This window comes from Capsicum annuum, chromosome 2 (assembly GCF_002878395.1).
Source record: "Capsicum annuum cultivar UCD-10X-F1 chromosome 2, UCD10Xv1.1, whole genome shotgun sequence".
Taxonomy (NCBI): Eukaryota; Viridiplantae; Streptophyta; class Magnoliopsida; order Solanales; family Solanaceae; genus Capsicum; species Capsicum annuum.
In genome coordinates, this window is record NC_061112.1 from 132,713,047 (window position 1) to 132,732,205 (window position 19,159).

Sequence of the window (19,159 nt, forward strand, 5' to 3'; positions counted from 1 at the left end):
AAAAGGAGGAAGCAATCATGCAACTTCTTAACAGAATAGCAAACAAGAGAAAATCATCTGCAAAGCTTAAAACCTGGTATGTGAAGAATTGGACATTTTCAGTTTAATTCTGGAATCAAATGTAAGCCTATACATGGGTAATTGACTCCCTTGACATTCACAATAAAACCAACCCACAAAGGGTTAATGTTTCATGAAGCTAACACCTCATCTCACCCAGGGTTATCTACACTGTACACCCTAAGAATGTTTTGTGCACATGTTATGTTGCTCGGACTCTTAAAAAACGATGCAAGGTGCCTGCCGGATCCTCCAAAAGTAGTGCATTTTTGGAGGACCCGACATGAGTGCATCTGTGTTTTGGAGAGTCCAAGAAAATAGTGTCACACCTTAGTCTATCTGTTTTGTACGTCATTTCCTTGATGCTTTTCAAGTATTTGGCTATAATATATATATAATATGTTGTTGCTCTAAATCATCAGGTAACATAAATAGTATTATATATATATGTACATATAATAGATTGTGAAATCTGTTATTTCACATATTTTGTCCTTTAATTTGCACAAACTTTGATGTATTTTTCCTATACTGTTTGCATATATTATATTTGTTAATTACCAAAAATTTAAATTTGTGTAGCTTTCACCCTTTAGGTCGGGCCAACTCCCCACCCTGTTCCATGATGTAGAATCTCATCCTAACTCCTAAGTTTATTTTGATCATGCAAACCCTTGGCCTTAAACCAAGTTGGGTTGTATTAGTATATATCATCCATAAATGAGTTTATTTGGGTACATCATCCATAAATGAGTAAAGCTACACCATATTGTATCAGCAGGCTTTATCAAAATAGCACAAGATTTCTTTCAAAATAGGTATTGGATAGCTTGGCATAATCTCTAGCGACCATAAACTTTTGTAATAGACAAGTCGTTAACAGATGTTCCTATACTTGCTGATGAAGAGTTTTTAACCGAACTATAATTCTCTGATCTGAATATAAGGCCAGGTTCTTTAGGGTATGGAAGATTTGTTTTGTTGCACAGCATGAAGACCACTTCTGACATAGTTGGTCTGTCATTTGCAAACGATTGTACGCACAAAAGGCCAATGTGGATGCATCTCAAAACTTCACTAGCTTCATATGAGTCACCGAACAATGGATCAACAACATCTAAAGCCCTTTCATCCTTCCAAGAATCCCAAACCTGAAAAAGAAACATCATAATGCACCAAAATCAACATTTCCAGCTATTCCTGCTCTATAAGAGAAACTATAACATCAAAAATACAAAAATCTGAATTACAAAATCTTCAGTCTATAAGCACTTTAAGAACAAAAAAAAGAATTGTTTTGAAATTATTATTAGCAGTACTTCCACTCGTGGCACAGCTTATCTTAAGGCAACTGTAAGGCAATAAAGGTGATTTGTCGATTTTAACAGCAGACATATGTCAGTACTTACATATCCAACTAAATGTTGAGATCTCTCCTGATCATTATGACTGTTGTTCTTTCTTCCAGTGATAATCTCCAAACACAAAACCCCGTAACTGAAAACATCAGACTTTGTTGAAAAGTGCCCTACCATTGCATATTCAGGTGACATATAACCACTGCAATAGAAAAGCAATATCAACCTTATCATTTTAAAGATACATGCACATATCTAATAGAACTCATATGTTTATACACAAATTGACATACTATGTTCCAACAACTCGATTTGTGTTTGCTTCAGTTTGATCACCTCCAAATATTCTGGCCATTCCAAAGTCTGATATTTTTGGCTGCATGGAGGCATCGAGTAAAACATTGCTTGCTTTTAGATCCCTATGAATAATTCTTAATCTAGAGTCTTGGTGAAGGTATAATATTCCTCGTGCAATCCCATGGATGATTTCAAATCGTTTTCCCCAGTCCAACAAAGATCCTTTTGTTTTATCTGGATCACAGTTTGAAAGTTCTTGCATAAGAAACCTTTTAGGAACACACACGCGTCAAAGTAGTATTCATTAATCATCAGTAAGCATGTAAAGACTGGAGGGCAATGAAAGAAAAACCGATCTTGGAAATGGTTCATACCAAAAATAAAACTGTCCAAAGATTTGTTTGGCATATATTCATAAACCAACATCTTCTCTCCTTGTTGAACGCAACATCCTAAAAGCCTCACCAAATTTCTGTGCTGAAGTCTTGCAATTAGTGTGACTTCGTTCTTGAACTCCTGTGTCCCTTGTCCTGAAGTTACTGAAAGTCTTTTGACAGCTATTACTTGTCCATCTGTCAGGTGACCCTGATATCGAGTTCAGATTATTATTCTGTAAATTTAGCTTCTTCTTTTTTTCCTTGGTAAACAGCTTGGTATAACAATTACTATTGTTAAACCTATTTGCAGCCTCCTATAAAGATACTGTTGATTGCAAGGAATTCAATCATGTTTGGGAGTTGTTACCTTGTATACGCTACCAAATCCTCCTTCACCAAGTTTGTTAGCATCAGAGAACTTATCAGTGGCATTAGTTATTGTGCTTAGATCAAAGATTGAGATTTCCGCATGTTTACTTTCATCCATGCCCTCATAGGATGCTAAGCTTTCACTTCTTTTCCTTTCTGTACATCAGCAAACACCGATTAGGATCAAATGCAATTTGCAGTTATGTCTTAGTTTATGCTGTGCGATATAGAAAGGTAGTAGAGAGATTTAAATTTGATTTATCTGCTTCATTATTATTGTTGTTGTCCAGATACTGAAAATATTTGACCAAAGCATGATAAAGAATGAGATCCTTACCGTTTCTCCTTGTTTTGATCACCAAACAACATGCCAATGAGAGAGCAAGAATTATTGCTGCAGATGACCCTACTAGAATCTCTATCGTTCTTTTCCTATTATGCCTATTTGAATTCTTGGAGAATTGAGCTGAACAGAACAAAAAAATGAGAATTTCCGGTGAACACGAGGGTTAGACAGAGTGTACTACTACTAACCAAAAAAAGGTCATCTTGCACATTGCTTCTCCACGTATATGGAATTACCTAAATCCTTACACAATATATTGGTTAACCTCCTTACCTAAATCAGATGCAGACACTCTGATATAGAAATCTTGGGCCCCATCTGTAAATTGCTTTATGTCTGTCAACTCACCATACCAAGTGATGCATCCACTTTCTCCTGCACTAATATTTGCACTTGCATAAGCTGTGCAGGAGCAGTTCTTCAGACACAACTCTTCACATTCCTTCAATCCCATGCTCTTGTTCATCTGAGCTGCACCTGTATCAGGGATCTTCACATGACTCATCATGGCAAACCCCTCACTACTGTTGCACACTTTTTCATCTTTCTTCCTCAAGCATCCATGGGAGCCATCTCTCAAGTACCATTGTCGGCTTAGCTTTGGCTCATACCCTGGAAGACAACTGCATTCAAATTCACCCAAATTGAACAGATTGCAATTGCTAAATGCTCCACAATGTTCATAACTGTCACAAAGGTCCTTGGGGTCAAACCAAAATTGCACCCACTTCTTCTCACCCTCTTGCCAGGTTAATCTGTTCACGATCCCTGATTCATTCAGGACCATTCTTGAGCTTATTGAAGTGTCATGTATGCCATATGTCATGGAAACCTCGGTATCATTGTCCACATAACTGAGGCTGAAGATGAAATTTGGGCTCATTTCTGGAACACCACTCCAACCATGACCGGTCCAGGATCCTGTCCGCCATATCCTGCTAGAGTTCTTGTACAAGAAAACTTGAGGTGTCCCATTGAGCTCCATCGTGTAACGATACTCTCCGGTGCCTGGATCGTTCAACGATTTCCATGATGTCAGAAACCTGTTCAAACCCGTTCTCTTGTTTATCCCATATTTCATTGAAGGAAGAAGAGTATTGGTAGGATAATCAAAGCTCTGCCATTCAATAACCTCCAGTTTTGAGTCTTGAAACAACACGAAATTCCCTGAATCCTCCAGCTTAGCAGTATTAGTATCTGCTCGTTTCCTAGCTGAAGAAGCATTTGTACTCCAGACTGAAACATTCGTCTTCGCATCGAGTATAACAAGATTCCCAGTTGAGTCGATGGTGAGAATCCCAGATGTGCCATTGATGGGGTTGTCTCTATTGGCAACCCAAACAACAGTTAGTTCAGGAACATTTTTGTACCAAATTCCGACATAACGTTTATCAGGGGAATACCCGAAAAAACCCAAAACAAAGGATTTCCCTGAAGAGACTAACAAATCACCATCTTTGAGAGATTGGTTGAAGGAAATGGTATCTATGGAAGTGCAAAAAGGGACAAGAAATGAAACAAATACTATCAACAACTCCTTCTTCTGACACATAACTGATGCTTTCTAACAGGTGATCTTCTGTGTCTAGGTTGTTCAAAGCTTAAACTCTGGACCCTAAATGAAACACATTAAATTCTGCCATAGACAGTTAGGTGGTTAGCTGGATAGGGACCCCATATATAATTAAATCAAGATTATTACTGTTCTCTTGATTTCACTTTCCTACTTACTTGTTGGACTTTGTTTGTGTATATAATTAATTGATAACGTGGGAGATTCGTGAATACAAGTAGATATATTACACGGTTGTACAAATTTTGAAGTATAATAAAGGGAAAATGATGACTTTTGATCCCCGTGTTGTTGCATTACTCAAAACAGTCACTCAGTAACAACTTTTATATCATAGTGTTCACTTTCGTACTATCTTGCTGGACTTTCTTTGTGTATAGTTAATTGGTAACGTGAGAGATTCGTCAATGCAAGTAAATATATTACACGATTGTAGAAAGTTTGAAGTATAATCAGAAAAAATAATGAGTTTGATCTTGCATTATTTTTTATGCAGTCACTCAAGTAACTACTTCAATCATAGAAAACACAAGTCATTCAATCAATGATAATTACCTCAAAAAGTAATCATTTTTTTTAGCATAAAGAGATTTCTAGAACATAGGTGCATGATAACTCAAGGTAAATATCTCAATATTCAATCAAGTGCATCATTCAGTTTTTTTGTAGCATGTATGCTAGAATGTAATATTATATCAATTTTATAAAATATCTAAACAAAATACCTAATTTTTCAAAAAGAACACACGTTCACGTGCCTCATATATTGTACTATAGACATTTGCTGCTGTTTTCCGTAGATATTGCTGAAATTTTTTAGGTCAAATTTTAAAAGTGAAAAGCTATTTATGTTAATTAACCATTAAGGTGACCTGCGTTTTTGGCTTAAAAATATTCACGTCAGTAATATTTGTCGAAAATATCATTGATTGATGAGTGACTTTGTAGGTGTCAATAGTTAAGTGACTTTCCTGTTATAAAAACAAAATTGAGTAATTTTTTTTTAAAGATAATTACTATTAATTCAGTAATTTTTATGTTACCAAATAAAATTGGATGACTTTTTGACATAAAAATTGTTAGGTGCCTTACTGTGATAACTCTAGAGGATCACTTTTATTGTAGGTGAAGACAGTTTCTTAATTGGTTCTCCATACTGCAAACAGTTCTTGTATTATTGAACAGATATATTGTATTTAATTGTGAATATATATTTAAGCTTTTGAATTTATTGAAAGACAAATTAACTGTAAGACGCAACTTTCAAAAACACAAACATTTGAAAATTGCCTGAGAAAGTTTCTTTTACGTTATCAGATTAGTACAATATTGCATTTGCCCTCTATTTAATGAACTAATTATGTGAAGTCTTCGATTAACTAGTTAAGTTACTATCGTAGGACATGGAGGTCACAAACTCAAATCATAAAAATAGTCTCTTATAGAAATACTAATAAGACTCATATAATAAATTCTTGTGGCTTGATTTCTTAATTTCCAGAATCCAGTGAATCTCATTCTTTATGGTTTCACCTAATTCAATAGGGACAAAAGTGAAAGAGGGACCAGCCTCGTCGTGGTGATTAGAGGACACCTCTGATCGTTCACCTCTAATGTGACACGTTCCCTCCCAGTTATATGATCAACGGGATCAGTCGGCTAGAGAGCAGGGCTATTCTTCTTCCGGGGAGACAAAGTCGTTCCTTCTACTGACCGAACCCTCAGTTCGGGGGCCTTCGTCAACATGTTACGAAGCTCCGCGTCGAGGATTTGTGCTTGTGGGCCGGGGTGAATATTGCAGACCAACGGATCTGGTGGTCGACAATCGTTCGGACTTGGTAAAGGTTGTCGCAGCACCTGTAGTAGGACAGAGGATTTATAGCGATGCCCGCGGACCAATTTACGATGTCTCCGTCGCTGACGTTCGTCAAGCAGGCCACGTGGATTGGCCAGGGTCTTCTTCGGCTAATGAGACCTCGATCTCGAAGCCTTCGAAGTATCTTTTTGATAGGTGCCTCTATTTGTATGGGGAATTCGCTGCTGATAGATCTCACCCAGTGTCCCCTCCTTCCCCCGCCGCCGAATTGTTTGATATTACTCCCTCATTTAGCCCATGTTGCCCTTGAGAAAGTATTCGTTAGGTAAGGGTGTCATGTTCGGGTTAGTTCGGATTTTTTTGAATTTTTTAAATATTAAATTAAATCATTTATGTCGGGATTTTTAAATCTATAAATTAATAAAACAAATAAAATTTGGGTCTTTCAACTTCTGAGTTTTTTTCGAATTTTTTGATTTTGTTTTTATTTTTTTTTGGGTTTTTTCTGATAAAGTCTTCATATAAATATATAATTAACTTGTGCTTTAAAAATTTCTTTAGTCCTAGCAAGATAGAGCTTTCTTAGGTGTTCCTAAAAAAACCACTAAATATTAAATAAAATAATAAATTTAGGTTACGTATATTTCTATAAAACTAAAGGATAAATATCAAACATTATTGACATTTTTAGTGTTTAATTGAATTGTTTATTAGCATCGTTAATAATTTGAGCTTTATTTGAGTTACTAATATCTATGAGCTATAAAACTTATTGGACCATTCTAAATTCTAGTTTAAACTTGAAATAATATGTTGAAAGATAAAAACAATGAAAAAGTTTAAGAAATATTTGTAAATTATGTCATAGTAAATATTTTTAAGAATCGTACAAATATAATATCAGGTTGGTTCGGTCCGATATGTCTTTTTTAGTTAAAACTAAAATAAATCAATTATAGTTGGATTTTTTTCCAACACCAAACCATTAGTCGATTTTTTCCTTGCAGTTTGCGGTAGGGATATATTTTATCTTATCTTATCAATTTTATTTTCTTCTTTCTCTTTTACTTGTCACGTTTTATCTTTTTAGAGTTAAATTGTATGGACTTTGATTAATGTCATTTAAGATATATTTTTTCATTATATTAATTTGAGAAGGATTGCAACTTATAATATTCTTAGTATAGTTTTGGAACATCTTAATTTAAAATGTTGAATTAATCTACTTCAAGATTAGACAAATTAATTTGACTCTCATGATGCGAAACGTTATAAGTAAAAGTGAATGGATGGAGCAGTAATTATACTTAGAAAATTTAAGTTTTACCATTAGTAGATTGAGTTAACTAATAGAAAATCTAAATTTGAAAATCTAAGTTTTGCTATTTGGGTTAATCTTACTATTATAAAATTTAAGATTTACTTACGCTACTACGTGGAATTAAAATCTAAGTTTTTACTATACCTTTCATATAGTGCTATATACGTACGATGAACTGAACTGAGTCTGGATCACAGTTGACGCTTTGAGAAAATAAGGTAATATAACAAGGAAAAATTTCATACAAGCACAACTTTAGTTTGAAAATTACTAAAAATCTCTTCGGTTTGAAAAAATTATAAATATCCCAACTTTTATTAATTTAGGTTAAAAATTGAGATACATCCTAAAACACTTTTTTTTTTTTCAATTTTAACTTTACCAACTCTTACTAGATTAATGGTTACATTAACACCAAAATTTTGGTGATGATTTTATCCCATAATTTTCTCTTCTTCTTCTTCTTCACATTATTTAATTAAGGTATTTTTCCCCCTAAATTCATCTTCACTCTTCTTTTTATTTCAATGTTTTTTCTCAAAAATTAAATTAAATAACATCATATTCCTTTAGCTCACCCGATTGATTGTTTGGAGTTTCATGTTAAAGATGATAATGTTTTTTGTGCTCAAGTTATGGATAAAGTTACTATTTCGGCAAAGAAAATTGTCCCCGGTGAGATTATTTCTGGCTGACTTTTCGTTATTGGTACTTCAGGTAAACCTTCTAATCCAAAAATATTTTGTTGCGCGAAGTAAAAATCAATTGAAACCTCCGACAAAAAATGATACGGTGACCAACGGATTTAAAGTCATTCATCTAGTCGAGGAAGAAAAAATCTAACTATACTCACCTTGGAAATAATCTCTAATCATCAAGTTACTAGGAAAAAAATTGTGCATCATTATCTCAAAACAAAAATTCAAGATCTATGGAGACCTTCAGAGCAATTTCTTGTATATGTTGTTCTCTATTTTTGTTTTTATATGTATCTCTTGTTTTTTAAGTTCAATGAAATAGACATATTAAAGATACATGTTAGTAAACTTAAAAATATATATTGTGTACGAGTTTGTTTTGTATGTATTTTACACTATTTTTTATTTTGATTCAAATATTTATACCAAATATACATATTTTGTAAAACAACAGATACATTTCAATCTTTTGTATATCTGATTTTGTGTTATTGTTAATTTATGTATCTTTTGTTATTTCAGATTTAGGTAATTTCAGGCTTAGATACATATTTGCACATACATGATACTTTTTCAATATCTTGTATCTATTGTCATCTGTTTAAGTTTTATATGCATCTCTTGTTTTTAAGTTTTAGTGAAATCACCATACTAAAGATACATATTAGTAAGTTTAAAGATACATATAGTGTATGAGGCCTATGTTATATTTATATGTGTTTAGCATTATTTTATTTTATTTTAATTTAATTTTTTTTAATTCAATTATTTATCCCTTGTACGTTATATCGTTAATCCAAACGCCGGAATGATGTAACAACACTGATATATTCATTGCAATTACTTCAAACAAAATCAATAAGAAACAATAAAATGGTCGTAGGAATCGTTTATAACTGAAAACAAAATATGAAAGAATTTTTGTTTAAAAATGTGGAATAACAAGAGATACATATATGTACACCTAATTTATATACAAGAGTGTTTTGTTACATCAATATATATATAAAAGAGTGTTTTGGAGGATAAGACTCCAAAGTCATTACTGCTAAGGACTCCTAATTTAAAACAACTGCACCACTCATTCAAGTAAAGTCCTAATAATAAACAACTATATACAGATAAACATTTACTCGAACACCTATGTTACATTATCCTTACATAAAGTGTATCACCAATAAAGATAGAAAAGAGTTATTTGATTAGTGTATTTATTGAGATTCTTGATGTAACTTATCTATTTGTTCATAGGCCGAAAACAACTAAAAATATTACATGAAATTTAGCGTCTGTTTGTATCTATTCGACATTGTTCTTTCCTTTTTTTTTTAAAATGAGAATAATATTAAGGAAAACTTACGTAAAAGAATTTGTAAGATGTATCTCATGCTAGTTATATGTATTTTCAACGACAATATGTTAAAAAATTAAGATGTATTTTATCGTACAGAAAAAATTAACTAGAGATACATATATGTACAATCGTTTACAATATGTATCTTTAACACTACTAATTAGTATTTTTGGTATGCGGATATCTCTAAAACTAAAACACCAAGAGATACATATATATACACAACCCGAACCAGAGATACAAGATGAAGGAAAAATGTATCTAGTTAGACCAAATATGTATCTTAGCCTACTAAAATAACAAAAAATAGAATTATCAATTTTACGGTAAATGCATAATTGAATAAACAAGAGACAAATAACTACTTTTGTAACGTTAAACAAGATATAAATTTTTGTAACGTTAAACAAGATACAATTTTTTTTTGTCAGATCTTTTTTCGCATAAATAAGATACAGATTTTTTTTGTCAGATCAATTGCAAGGAATGCGCAATGGCATACCATGCCATAACTGAAATAACAACACACTTGTCCTTGTAGATTTGCCCAACCTTAAACTTCACTATTTTTGCAACCTGTAATGATCTTGTTCCCCTTCATATCAAACAACGGCAACGAAAGGGGTTTGGGTGATTATGGTATAATATCGTTAATCCAAATGACGGAATGACATAAGAACACTGAAATATTCATTGCAATTGATGAAAGAAAATCAACAAATAAAAAAAAGAGGTCCTATGATTTTTTTTTTATGGAACGTATGAACTTTCATTGAAAATTTGCAATTGATGAAAGAAAATCAACAAATTAAAAAAAAGAGGTCGTATGAATTTTTTTTGGTGGAACATATGAACTTTTTGCAACCTGAAAACTGATTATGGAAAGGTTCTTGTTTAAAATGGTGTAAAAACAAACTAATTACCATATATCGTGGGATATTATTTAGTTTTACCATAATTAGTTAGGTTAATTGCTATATTAATGCTTGTTTAGTTGTTACATCCCTTAAAACATGCTAATTAATTTAACTAATCTCTTAAAACATGCTAATTAGTTTAACTAATACATGTATCTGTATGGCGTATCTAACTTAACTTATATGTATCTTCAAAGGCTAAATGTTGGGACTTAATGAAATTTTAAAAATAATTAGAATTTTTAGTAAATACTAGTAAACATGTCGTTATATATGTAATTTTTACTAATAATAATGTTGGATATGCATCTCTATAGATTCCTAGTTTAGTTTAAATTTATACATCTTGTTCATTAATTCATTGATTGTTCAACATACTTTGTGTTGACACAATGTTTGCAAATATAAAAACTAATGCACTTCTTATACTTTAATTGAGGGGATTTTAGCCCCAATCTGTTATGAACCAATTGTCCCACATTGGAAAAATAGAGAGATGCTGTAACGCCCCGCAATTCGGGCTACAATATAGACCATGATTTTGATGCGTTGCTAATCCCAAAGTCATAAAATCCTATGCCAATACGGCATGTTAATTATTGGGTAGCATGTGAATCCGCTCAAGCTTGAATTTAGACCATAGAGGTCCTTCAACTCAAGGACGAGTTGGAACTATTTCGATCGACTAAGTTTTAGATTGTAAAGTGTGTCAGCTTCCATTGACCATAACTCTCTGTATATGTCGAATTAGGAAACCTACTACGTGTCAAATGATAGGTATTCGAGTTAGCTTTCTAACGATACCAATTTGTCAAAAATCCAACACCCGAGCAAAAAGTTATGGCCCTTCAAAGTGATAAGCGTCGCCTAACCAATCGCCCATGGCCACCGGAAAACATAGGCAATAGCCTAGGCAGCGCCTATGTAAACATAGGCGATAGCCTAGGCGGCGCCTATGTGAACATAGGCAACGGGATGGGCGGCGCCTATGTAAGGAATTCTAGTGATTTAAACTCTCCGTGTTGAGGACAAAGTGGTCCTTTTCTACCCTTACTTAGCCCTAAAACACGAGATTTAGTTCCAAGGACCCCAAAATACATATTCTTTCATCAAAAGTGCTCAAGATTCTCCTTAGGGTTTCAAAATAAAAACCCAAATAGTTCAAGATTTGACCGTAGGTTTTCAAAAATAATTACATATTTGGATTCATCAATCCGCAAGCTTCAAGAAACACCTATTATCCTTGAAAATAGAGGTACATGGGGTTATCCAAAAATCTCATGGGTGTAGTTTTTATGAACATGCATGCTTTTAAATGGGGGTTTTCAATCAAATGCTAATATCTTGCTTTCAATACGATTTCTAAGTCGTTTTCTTTATGTCATGGGAATTATTTGCCTATATACTTCAGTGGTTGAAACCATGCATATGTGATTTGAGATTTTCCATGGAATTTTGATAAATATGAATGATAAATTATTTTCAAATTCCCATGATAATGTTTCGATACTCCATATTTTATTGTGATCAACAAAAGAGAGCATGAATTTGAAATAAATATTGTTCACCACTTGTAAATGATGAAACACCTTGTTTTTTTACATGATTATGCATATGTGGATGTGATATTGATGACTTGCAAGTCGGGTATGACGATACCCTACAGATTACGACATGTGATTGAATAAGATGAAATTTGAATGCATTGATTTTAAATGAGGTAGGTGGTTGCCCGAAGAAAGCATGAGTCAATTGATTCTACGCTGGAAACCGTGTTTGCCGACTCGGGAACTTGGTACCATGCTTTGTGGTCTTGCGTACCTGATATTATATTATCCCAAATTGGGATTATGGTTAGTAGCCATGCTTTGTGGTCTTGTGCACTACCATATTTGATTTGGGTCGAGACACCATGCTTCGTGGTCTTGTGTGTCTCTCCCTCACTTATACTCTAATCTCGGCGGCAACCAAGGTTTGACAGTTGGTGTAAATTATGTAGGGTATTCCACCTAGCTCAGTTGCATTTCATTATTGTTGATAAAAAAACTATTGCATTACACCCATGTGCTTTCAAATGATTTGATACGAAATTGCTTTATAATGGCTCTCAACTATACTTTGTAAAAATATTATGTTTTGTTTTGATAACTCTGCGTGCCAGTACTTTTGTGCTGACCCCCTCCCCTCTCCAACCTCTCAGGTTCAGAGGCCCAGTCTAGGGGTCAAGAGAATCAATAGAACTTTCAGACAGAGCTGTAGAGACAAGTGGTGAGCCTTCTATGTTTTGGAAGGTCTTATGTCCTGCAGTCCTTTTATCTTATATTCAATTTTTGGGTCTACTGGGGGCCTTGTCCCAGTTTTCAGATAGACATTGTTTCAGTCATTTGTTAGAGATTTTTGCAGACAGTTGTTCAGAGGATAATTGATGTTGAGGGAACATTATCTCCCCGTTATTGTCTCTTTTCATATTTATGACCATGTTTCCGAATTATTGTGTTTTTTTTCGCATTTCTTTGATCATATAAATTAGGTGCATGATTACCAGACAGATAGGAGTGTTTCAGGCCTCAATGGTTTGAAATGCTCGTCACGGCTAGGCCCTGATTTGGGTCGTGACGAATGCTAAGGGGATTATAAGCGAAATGGGTTCTCCCACCTATTATACTAGTCTTTTGAGTTGGACTCTCCCGTTTGGTTTATAACATTGGTGTTTTCATTGAGAGTCCCATGCGTTGGGCCGTGACTCGGAGTGGTGGCCTGCGCGCTAGGAGTGGTGGCCTGGACCTAAGAGGCGTGCCAGCTGTGACCAACTGGGCGTAGCCGTGACCAACTGGGCATAGCCGTGACCAACGAGGATAGATCCACTTGTAGGGAGCCGCGCGTTGGTCTGTGACTCGTAGTGGTGGCCTGTGTACTAGTAGTGGTGGCCTTGATCCAAGAGGGGTGCCAGTCGTGACCAACTGGGCATAGTCGTGACAAACGAGGATCGATCCACGCGTGAAGCCACGACTCGGAGTGGTGGCCTGGACCTAAGAGGGGTGCCAGCCGTGATCAACTGGGCTCAGCCGTGACCAACGAGGTCGTTGGTTGGATTCTCCCACCTATCAGGCTAGTCTTTAGGGTTGGGCTCTCCCGTTTGGTTTATAACATTGGTGCTTTCATTGAGAGTCCCATGCGTTGGGCCGTGACTCGGAGAGGTGGCCTGGACCCCAGAGGGGTGCCAGCCGTGACCAATTGGACGTAGCCGTGACCAACGAGGATCGTTCCACGTGTGGGGAGCCGCGCGTTGGGCCGTGACTCGTAGTGGTGGCCTATGTGCCAGTAGTCAGTGGCGGATGTAGAGTAGAAGGTGTGGGTTCCCGGGAACCCACACCCGCTACTGTAGGGCTTAAAATTATATAAAAAAATCGTCAAAAGTTATAAATATTAATAGGTGGGAACCCATAACTAAACCAAGGGATAGCTTAGTGGCAGGAAAGGAGCCCTTGGGAACCCACAAGTTTAAAATTCTGGATCCGCCTCTACCAGTAGTGGTGGCCTGGACCCCGGAGGGGTGCCAGCCGTGACCAACGAGGATCGATCCATGCATGGAGCCACGACTCGGAGTGGTGGCCTGGACCTAAGAGGGCTGCCAGCCGTGACCAACGAGGTCGTTGGTTCTCAAGTGGAGGTGATTGTTATGAACTAATTGATCCCACAATGGAAAAATAGAGAAATGCTAAGGGGATTATAAGCCAAATGAGTTCTCCCACCTATTAGACTAATCTTTTGGGTTGGGTTCTCCGGGCGTGATATTATCGAACAATTTTAAAGATGTTATGTTATAATTTTTGTTCATATCAACAATATTTGTACCAGAAAAATCAAGATCCTATTTGATGGTGATTCATTGCATATATTATATCATTTCAAGCAAATAAACAGAAGGGATGAATTATAGGACACTGCCATATTTGGTGATTGATGTCTCTTGACTGCAGAGTTTACTTCATTCTATATCATTCTAATGTCGTTTCCAAAGACAGAAATATAAATAGAAAAACTTTAATTTATTGTATTGCATTGCATGAAGCCAAGAGACAAAAAAGCTAAATTAGAAAAAGGTCATCAGTGTCTTTATAATGATCCATTACCAAGCAACGCCAATTGCCCTGGAATTCCCGCTTGCAGGCTCCCAATATCGGAAGTTTTTCTCTGTTGATATGTCTCTTGATATCAGGTCATCATGATCTTCCAGTTAATTCAGTAATAGTCAGCCCATTCACACTTTCGCGACTCCTGTTACTGTGACTCCCCTCCTCCTTATAGAAGTAAGGTTCCTGGGGAACACAATTTAACCTTGACATTTCATTCTCCTCCAGTAAGGAAACCACCTGAACCATTGAAGGCCTTTGTCGGGATAGCCGCTGACAGCACAGAATCCCAACGTGGATGCATCCTAAGACTTCATTCAAATCTCCTGGTTTTTCTATCTCTGGGTCAAGTAGTTCTATGGCCTTCCCTTCCTCCCAAATTCTCCAAGCCTGACCATCAATCATGTAGAATGTTTTAGCTCAAGGTGAAACTTCTACGTAACCAATTTAAGTGAAGTAGTGATTAAAACCAGGGGATAACATACTTACATAGCCTACTAGACCAATATCATAGACTGGATGCTGATAAGTCGAATTCCTTTCACCACTCACAATCTCCAATACCAAAACTCCAAAACTGAACACATCTGCTTTTGTTGAATAATATCCATTTTCTAAGTATTCAGGAGGCATATAACCACTACAGCCACAACATAAAACTATCAGTAAAAGTTCTAAAATATGCATAAACATGCGTATTGTTAATGATAATGAGTGCTAATCTACTTACTGAGTTCCAGCTACTCGCTGAGTCTTTACTTCAACATCGTCTTTGAATTCCCTTGCCAACCCAAAGTCAGATATCTTAGGTGTCATATCTCTGTCTAGCAAGACATTGCTAGCTTTTAAGTCACGGTGGATTATCGTCAACCTTGAGTCATGGTGCATGTAAACTAGTCCTTTTGCGATTCCTTTGATGATATTAAAGCGCATTGGCCATGGTATTGTACCCCTTCTTGCAGGATCTGGACATGTACAGAAAGCAGTTACCTTTTTCAGTACTCGAATAATCCCAAATTTCGGTCTATTGCGGTTTTTCCAATATCCAAATAACACTGAAAATAGTAAAACACAGTGGTTATTTAAGATGACGTACCAAATATGAACTTGTCTAGGCTATTATTCTCCATGAACTCATAGACTAGGAATTTCTCTTGTCCATGAATGCAGTATCCCAACAATTTGGTTAGGTTACGATGCTGTAGGTTTGCTATTAATTTGACTTCGTTCTCTAACTCCTTAACTCCTTGACGCGAAGTCACGACCTGCTTCTTCACTGCTATTTGTACTCCACTCTCTAGTTCACCCTACAAAGCAAAATCAACAGCTCTAACATAAATACAATAGAATACAAATGTTGTCACTTGAACCGACTAATTCTGCTGTCTGAGTTACTGTAAATATGCACTTCCATTCTTGTTGAAAAGGAATAATGACCTTAAAAACATTGCCAAAGCCACCATGCCCTATCTTATTATCAAGCGAGAAATTGTTAGTTGCTGCAGCTAGATCACTGAAATTATATGCAATGACATCTGTGCCCTGCAGCAAAGCTCCTAGAGAATTTCTTGGCTGATTGATTTCTGGGTCATCTGCTCAGATGAAGATATTCGTTTGAGAAAACAAATTAATCGGACAATAATGGAAGCGAACCATAACTTAATATAAGTAGCACGCAAGCTAGCTTACAAGGTCATGTATTTGCTAATGCGAAAGGAACTACTCTAGTTAGCAGATTGGGGGTATAAGGAACTACTATTTTTTTCATTGCAGACTATAGGGTATTGGCATAACAACATGCATTTTAAACAATGTCTGTTTATTCTTGCCGTCTAAAGAGTTAAAGGAGTTTTTTCTCTGGAATAGTGTTTGAGTGAAGCTAAGCTTCAGCTTTAATGAAGAACTATGAAAAAAGTGAAGTGAAAGCAGCACAAGGTGATTCTTTTTTACCTAGCACCTCCGCCTTCCTTGCTCGATTTCGAAATCTTATATATATAAACAAGACAAGTACCATAACTGAGATCAAAGAAGCAAGTATTATCCATTCCCATATCCTTCTCCCATGGGAAACAGGTGCATCTGTTCATAAGAAAGTCAAAAGTGTTAGTTGTTTCGTACTCATAAAATTAGCTTCAACTTTGGCCATTTAAGCGATAAACTTTATAGGAACTTGTAGAGGCATTTACTTATTCTGTTAATACGACGTTAAAGATTTTGAAATGAGAACAACTAGATGCATGCAGGTTTGTTTCATCTTTTGCCAGTTTGTGTAGCAGTTATATTAAAACATTTCAGTAAAATTATTCAAACGCATGTAATTATCTCGATATCATGAAGGTGCATATGCATCTTGAAAAAAAAAAAAAAGAGGAATGACAAATCTGCATGAACCACTTAATCAAGTACTAAAATGGGAATCCTATTAGTTAACGTTTATGAACCAATTAACTCTATAATTAAGGCATTGACTCAGTTATCATGTCACAAGTAAGCAATCATGTTTACCTAGTTTTTCGTTTGCCATCCGTATAAAAATGTCATTCCCAGATTTCTGTGAACGTCTCATATCAAGTAACTCCCCCAACCAAACGAGGCACTTGCTGCCATATCCGTTTATATTGATGTTAGTATAAGCCATACACGATTTTTCCTTCAAGCACTTCTCTACACACTCCTCGGGATACAACATTCCCCAGTAAGTTACATTATCAGGCAACTTCAGTCCAGTATTCTTCACAAACACGTCTTTATCAGTATAGTTAAGTGGGGTGATTCTCCTACATCCTTTGGTAAAATCCTTCTTGTTCCACTCATCTTGTGATGCAGCCGTGAAACCATCAGGACACCAACAGCGTGGATCTTCACCAATACAAACTCCGTAAGGCCCACAAGCCCTATACTGGTCACATTTGTCCTTATTCAGTGTCTTGACTACATCCCAGTGATTGGTAGCATTATTCCATTTCAGGAACTCTATCTTTCCCTCTAGATTCAGTGTCAGTTTCAAACTCCAGTTGTTCTTGGCTTCGAATGTGAAATAAAATGAATCAGCATTGAAGTTAAATATTGGTTTAAAGTAGTTGTTTTCCATGAGGGCATCACTGCCACTGAATTTTTGTCCATCCCAAGGACCCCACCTTGAAACTCTTCGCCGTTTTTTCTCAAGAACTAGTTGGGGTGACTGACCTGAGTCACCTGAGTCTAACCTGAACAAATAATCACCTGGAGCTGGATCAACACTTGTCCTCCAGGACCTCATGGATCGGTTGATACCAGTTTTCTGGTCCCAACCGAGCTTCATTCCTGGTAACAATGTGTCAACAGGGTGATCAAAGCTTTGCCACAGGTACTCTCCAGCCGTCAGATTTCTAGAATCTCCAAACACAAGATTACCTGAATCCAGGAGCTGCAGAACTGGTCTGGGAACAATCTGGTTTGGCTTATAAATCGATTCGGTTGTTCCTATAAGATTTTGGAGAAAAATGCATCCTTCTTTGTCAACTTTGAGCATTGCACCAAGTCCAACTGGATTCCTTCTATTGCCAACCCATACTATACTGGGTCCTTCATGCTTGTACCACAATAACAGGTACACGTTTCCAAATAGTGCATTAGGACCAAAAAATCCTAATTCAAATCTTTGGTTCGATGAAACTAAAGTCTGGCCGTAATAGAGGGCTTGATTTGGAAACATGGTATCAGTAGCAGGAACGACACCTGCAAATGCGGCTATGGATATAAACAATAGCCAAGAAAACATAGCGGCCATTTCTTTCTTGCCCAAACAGGAAGAAATCAATTTTTCAATTCAAGACCAACTTTTTGCTTAGGCTTTCAGCTGATGTTGGACAAAAGAGTAACTCAGGAGTCTTGGATGAAACTTTGTTTTCTCAAAAATTGAGCAAGATGATATAGAACTCATTTTTTTAGAGGAAAATTTTATTAATAATAGAGCTAACAAGAAATTAAACCATGAAGATGATGTAGAACTCATTTTTTTAGAGGAGAATTTTATTTATGATTGAGCTAACAAGAAATCAAACCATGAAGATGATGTAGAACTCATTTTTTTAGAGGAAAATTTTATTTATGATAGAGCTAACAAGAAATCAAACCATGAAGATGATATAGAACTCATTTTTTTAGAGGAAAATTTTATTTATGATAGAGCTAACAAGTAATAAACCATGAAGATGATATAGAACTCATTTTTTTTAGAGGTAAATTTCATTTATGATAGAGATAACAAGAAATTAAACCCTGAAGATATTTCGGTGTTCTATTCTGTGAATGTTTTATTTCATATGGAGAGTGGATTTGCGCAAATTAAATTGTAATCTGATTGTCAGTTAATGCTGACACAATCCTTAGAACTCTTTAGTTAAACTCTTATTTAAAATTTAGTTCGAGAGATAACTCTATCATTAATGCATACTCCAAAGGCCTCTAGGAAAAGTTAATTTATGAAAATTCATATAAAACATTAAAACGACTGTCAAATAACTTTGATTAGAGAACACTCGAATATCCTTTATGGTTA

The 19,159-nt window shown here is 35.7% G+C and overlaps 1 protein-coding gene across 1 annotated transcript; it reads right to left on the reverse strand.

Annotated features, from left to right (window-relative positions):
* Positions 1 to 740: 740 nt before the first annotated feature.
* LOC107859520 lies at positions 741 to 18,496 on the reverse strand. Its single transcript, XM_016704568.2, has 14 exons — positions 17,125 to 18,496; positions 16,570 to 16,698; positions 16,057 to 16,211; positions 15,716 to 15,926; positions 15,350 to 15,584; positions 15,109 to 15,259; positions 14,716 to 15,009; positions 3,081 to 4,371; positions 2,799 to 2,927; positions 2,460 to 2,617; positions 2,090 to 2,300; positions 1,712 to 1,949; positions 1,470 to 1,620; positions 741 to 1,211 (listed from the first exon to the last, which is right to left on the reverse strand). The coding sequence occupies exons 1-14, from the start codon at positions 18,386 to 18,388 to the stop codon at positions 903 to 905; spliced, it is 4,926 nt and encodes a 1,641-aa protein (XP_016560054.2). The 5' UTR covers positions 18,389 to 18,496; the 3' UTR covers positions 741 to 902.
* Positions 18,497 to 19,159: the final 663 nt, after the last annotated feature.

Bases quoted from the DNA above. Each gene is read 5' to 3' on its own strand.
- LOC107859520 (XM_016704568.2), bottom strand. From the start codon at position 18,388: ATGGCCGCTATGTTTTCTTGGCTATTGTTTATATCCATAGCCGCATTT. The intron at 15,585-15,715 runs GTACGTCATCTT...GTACATGTCCAG, and splicing joins CCTAGACAAGTTCATATTTG to ATCCTGCAAGAAGGGGTACA. The intron at 4,372-14,715 runs TCATGATGACCT...ATCACCTGTTAG, and splicing joins TTACTGAATTAACTGGAAGA to AAAGCATCAGTTATGTGTCA.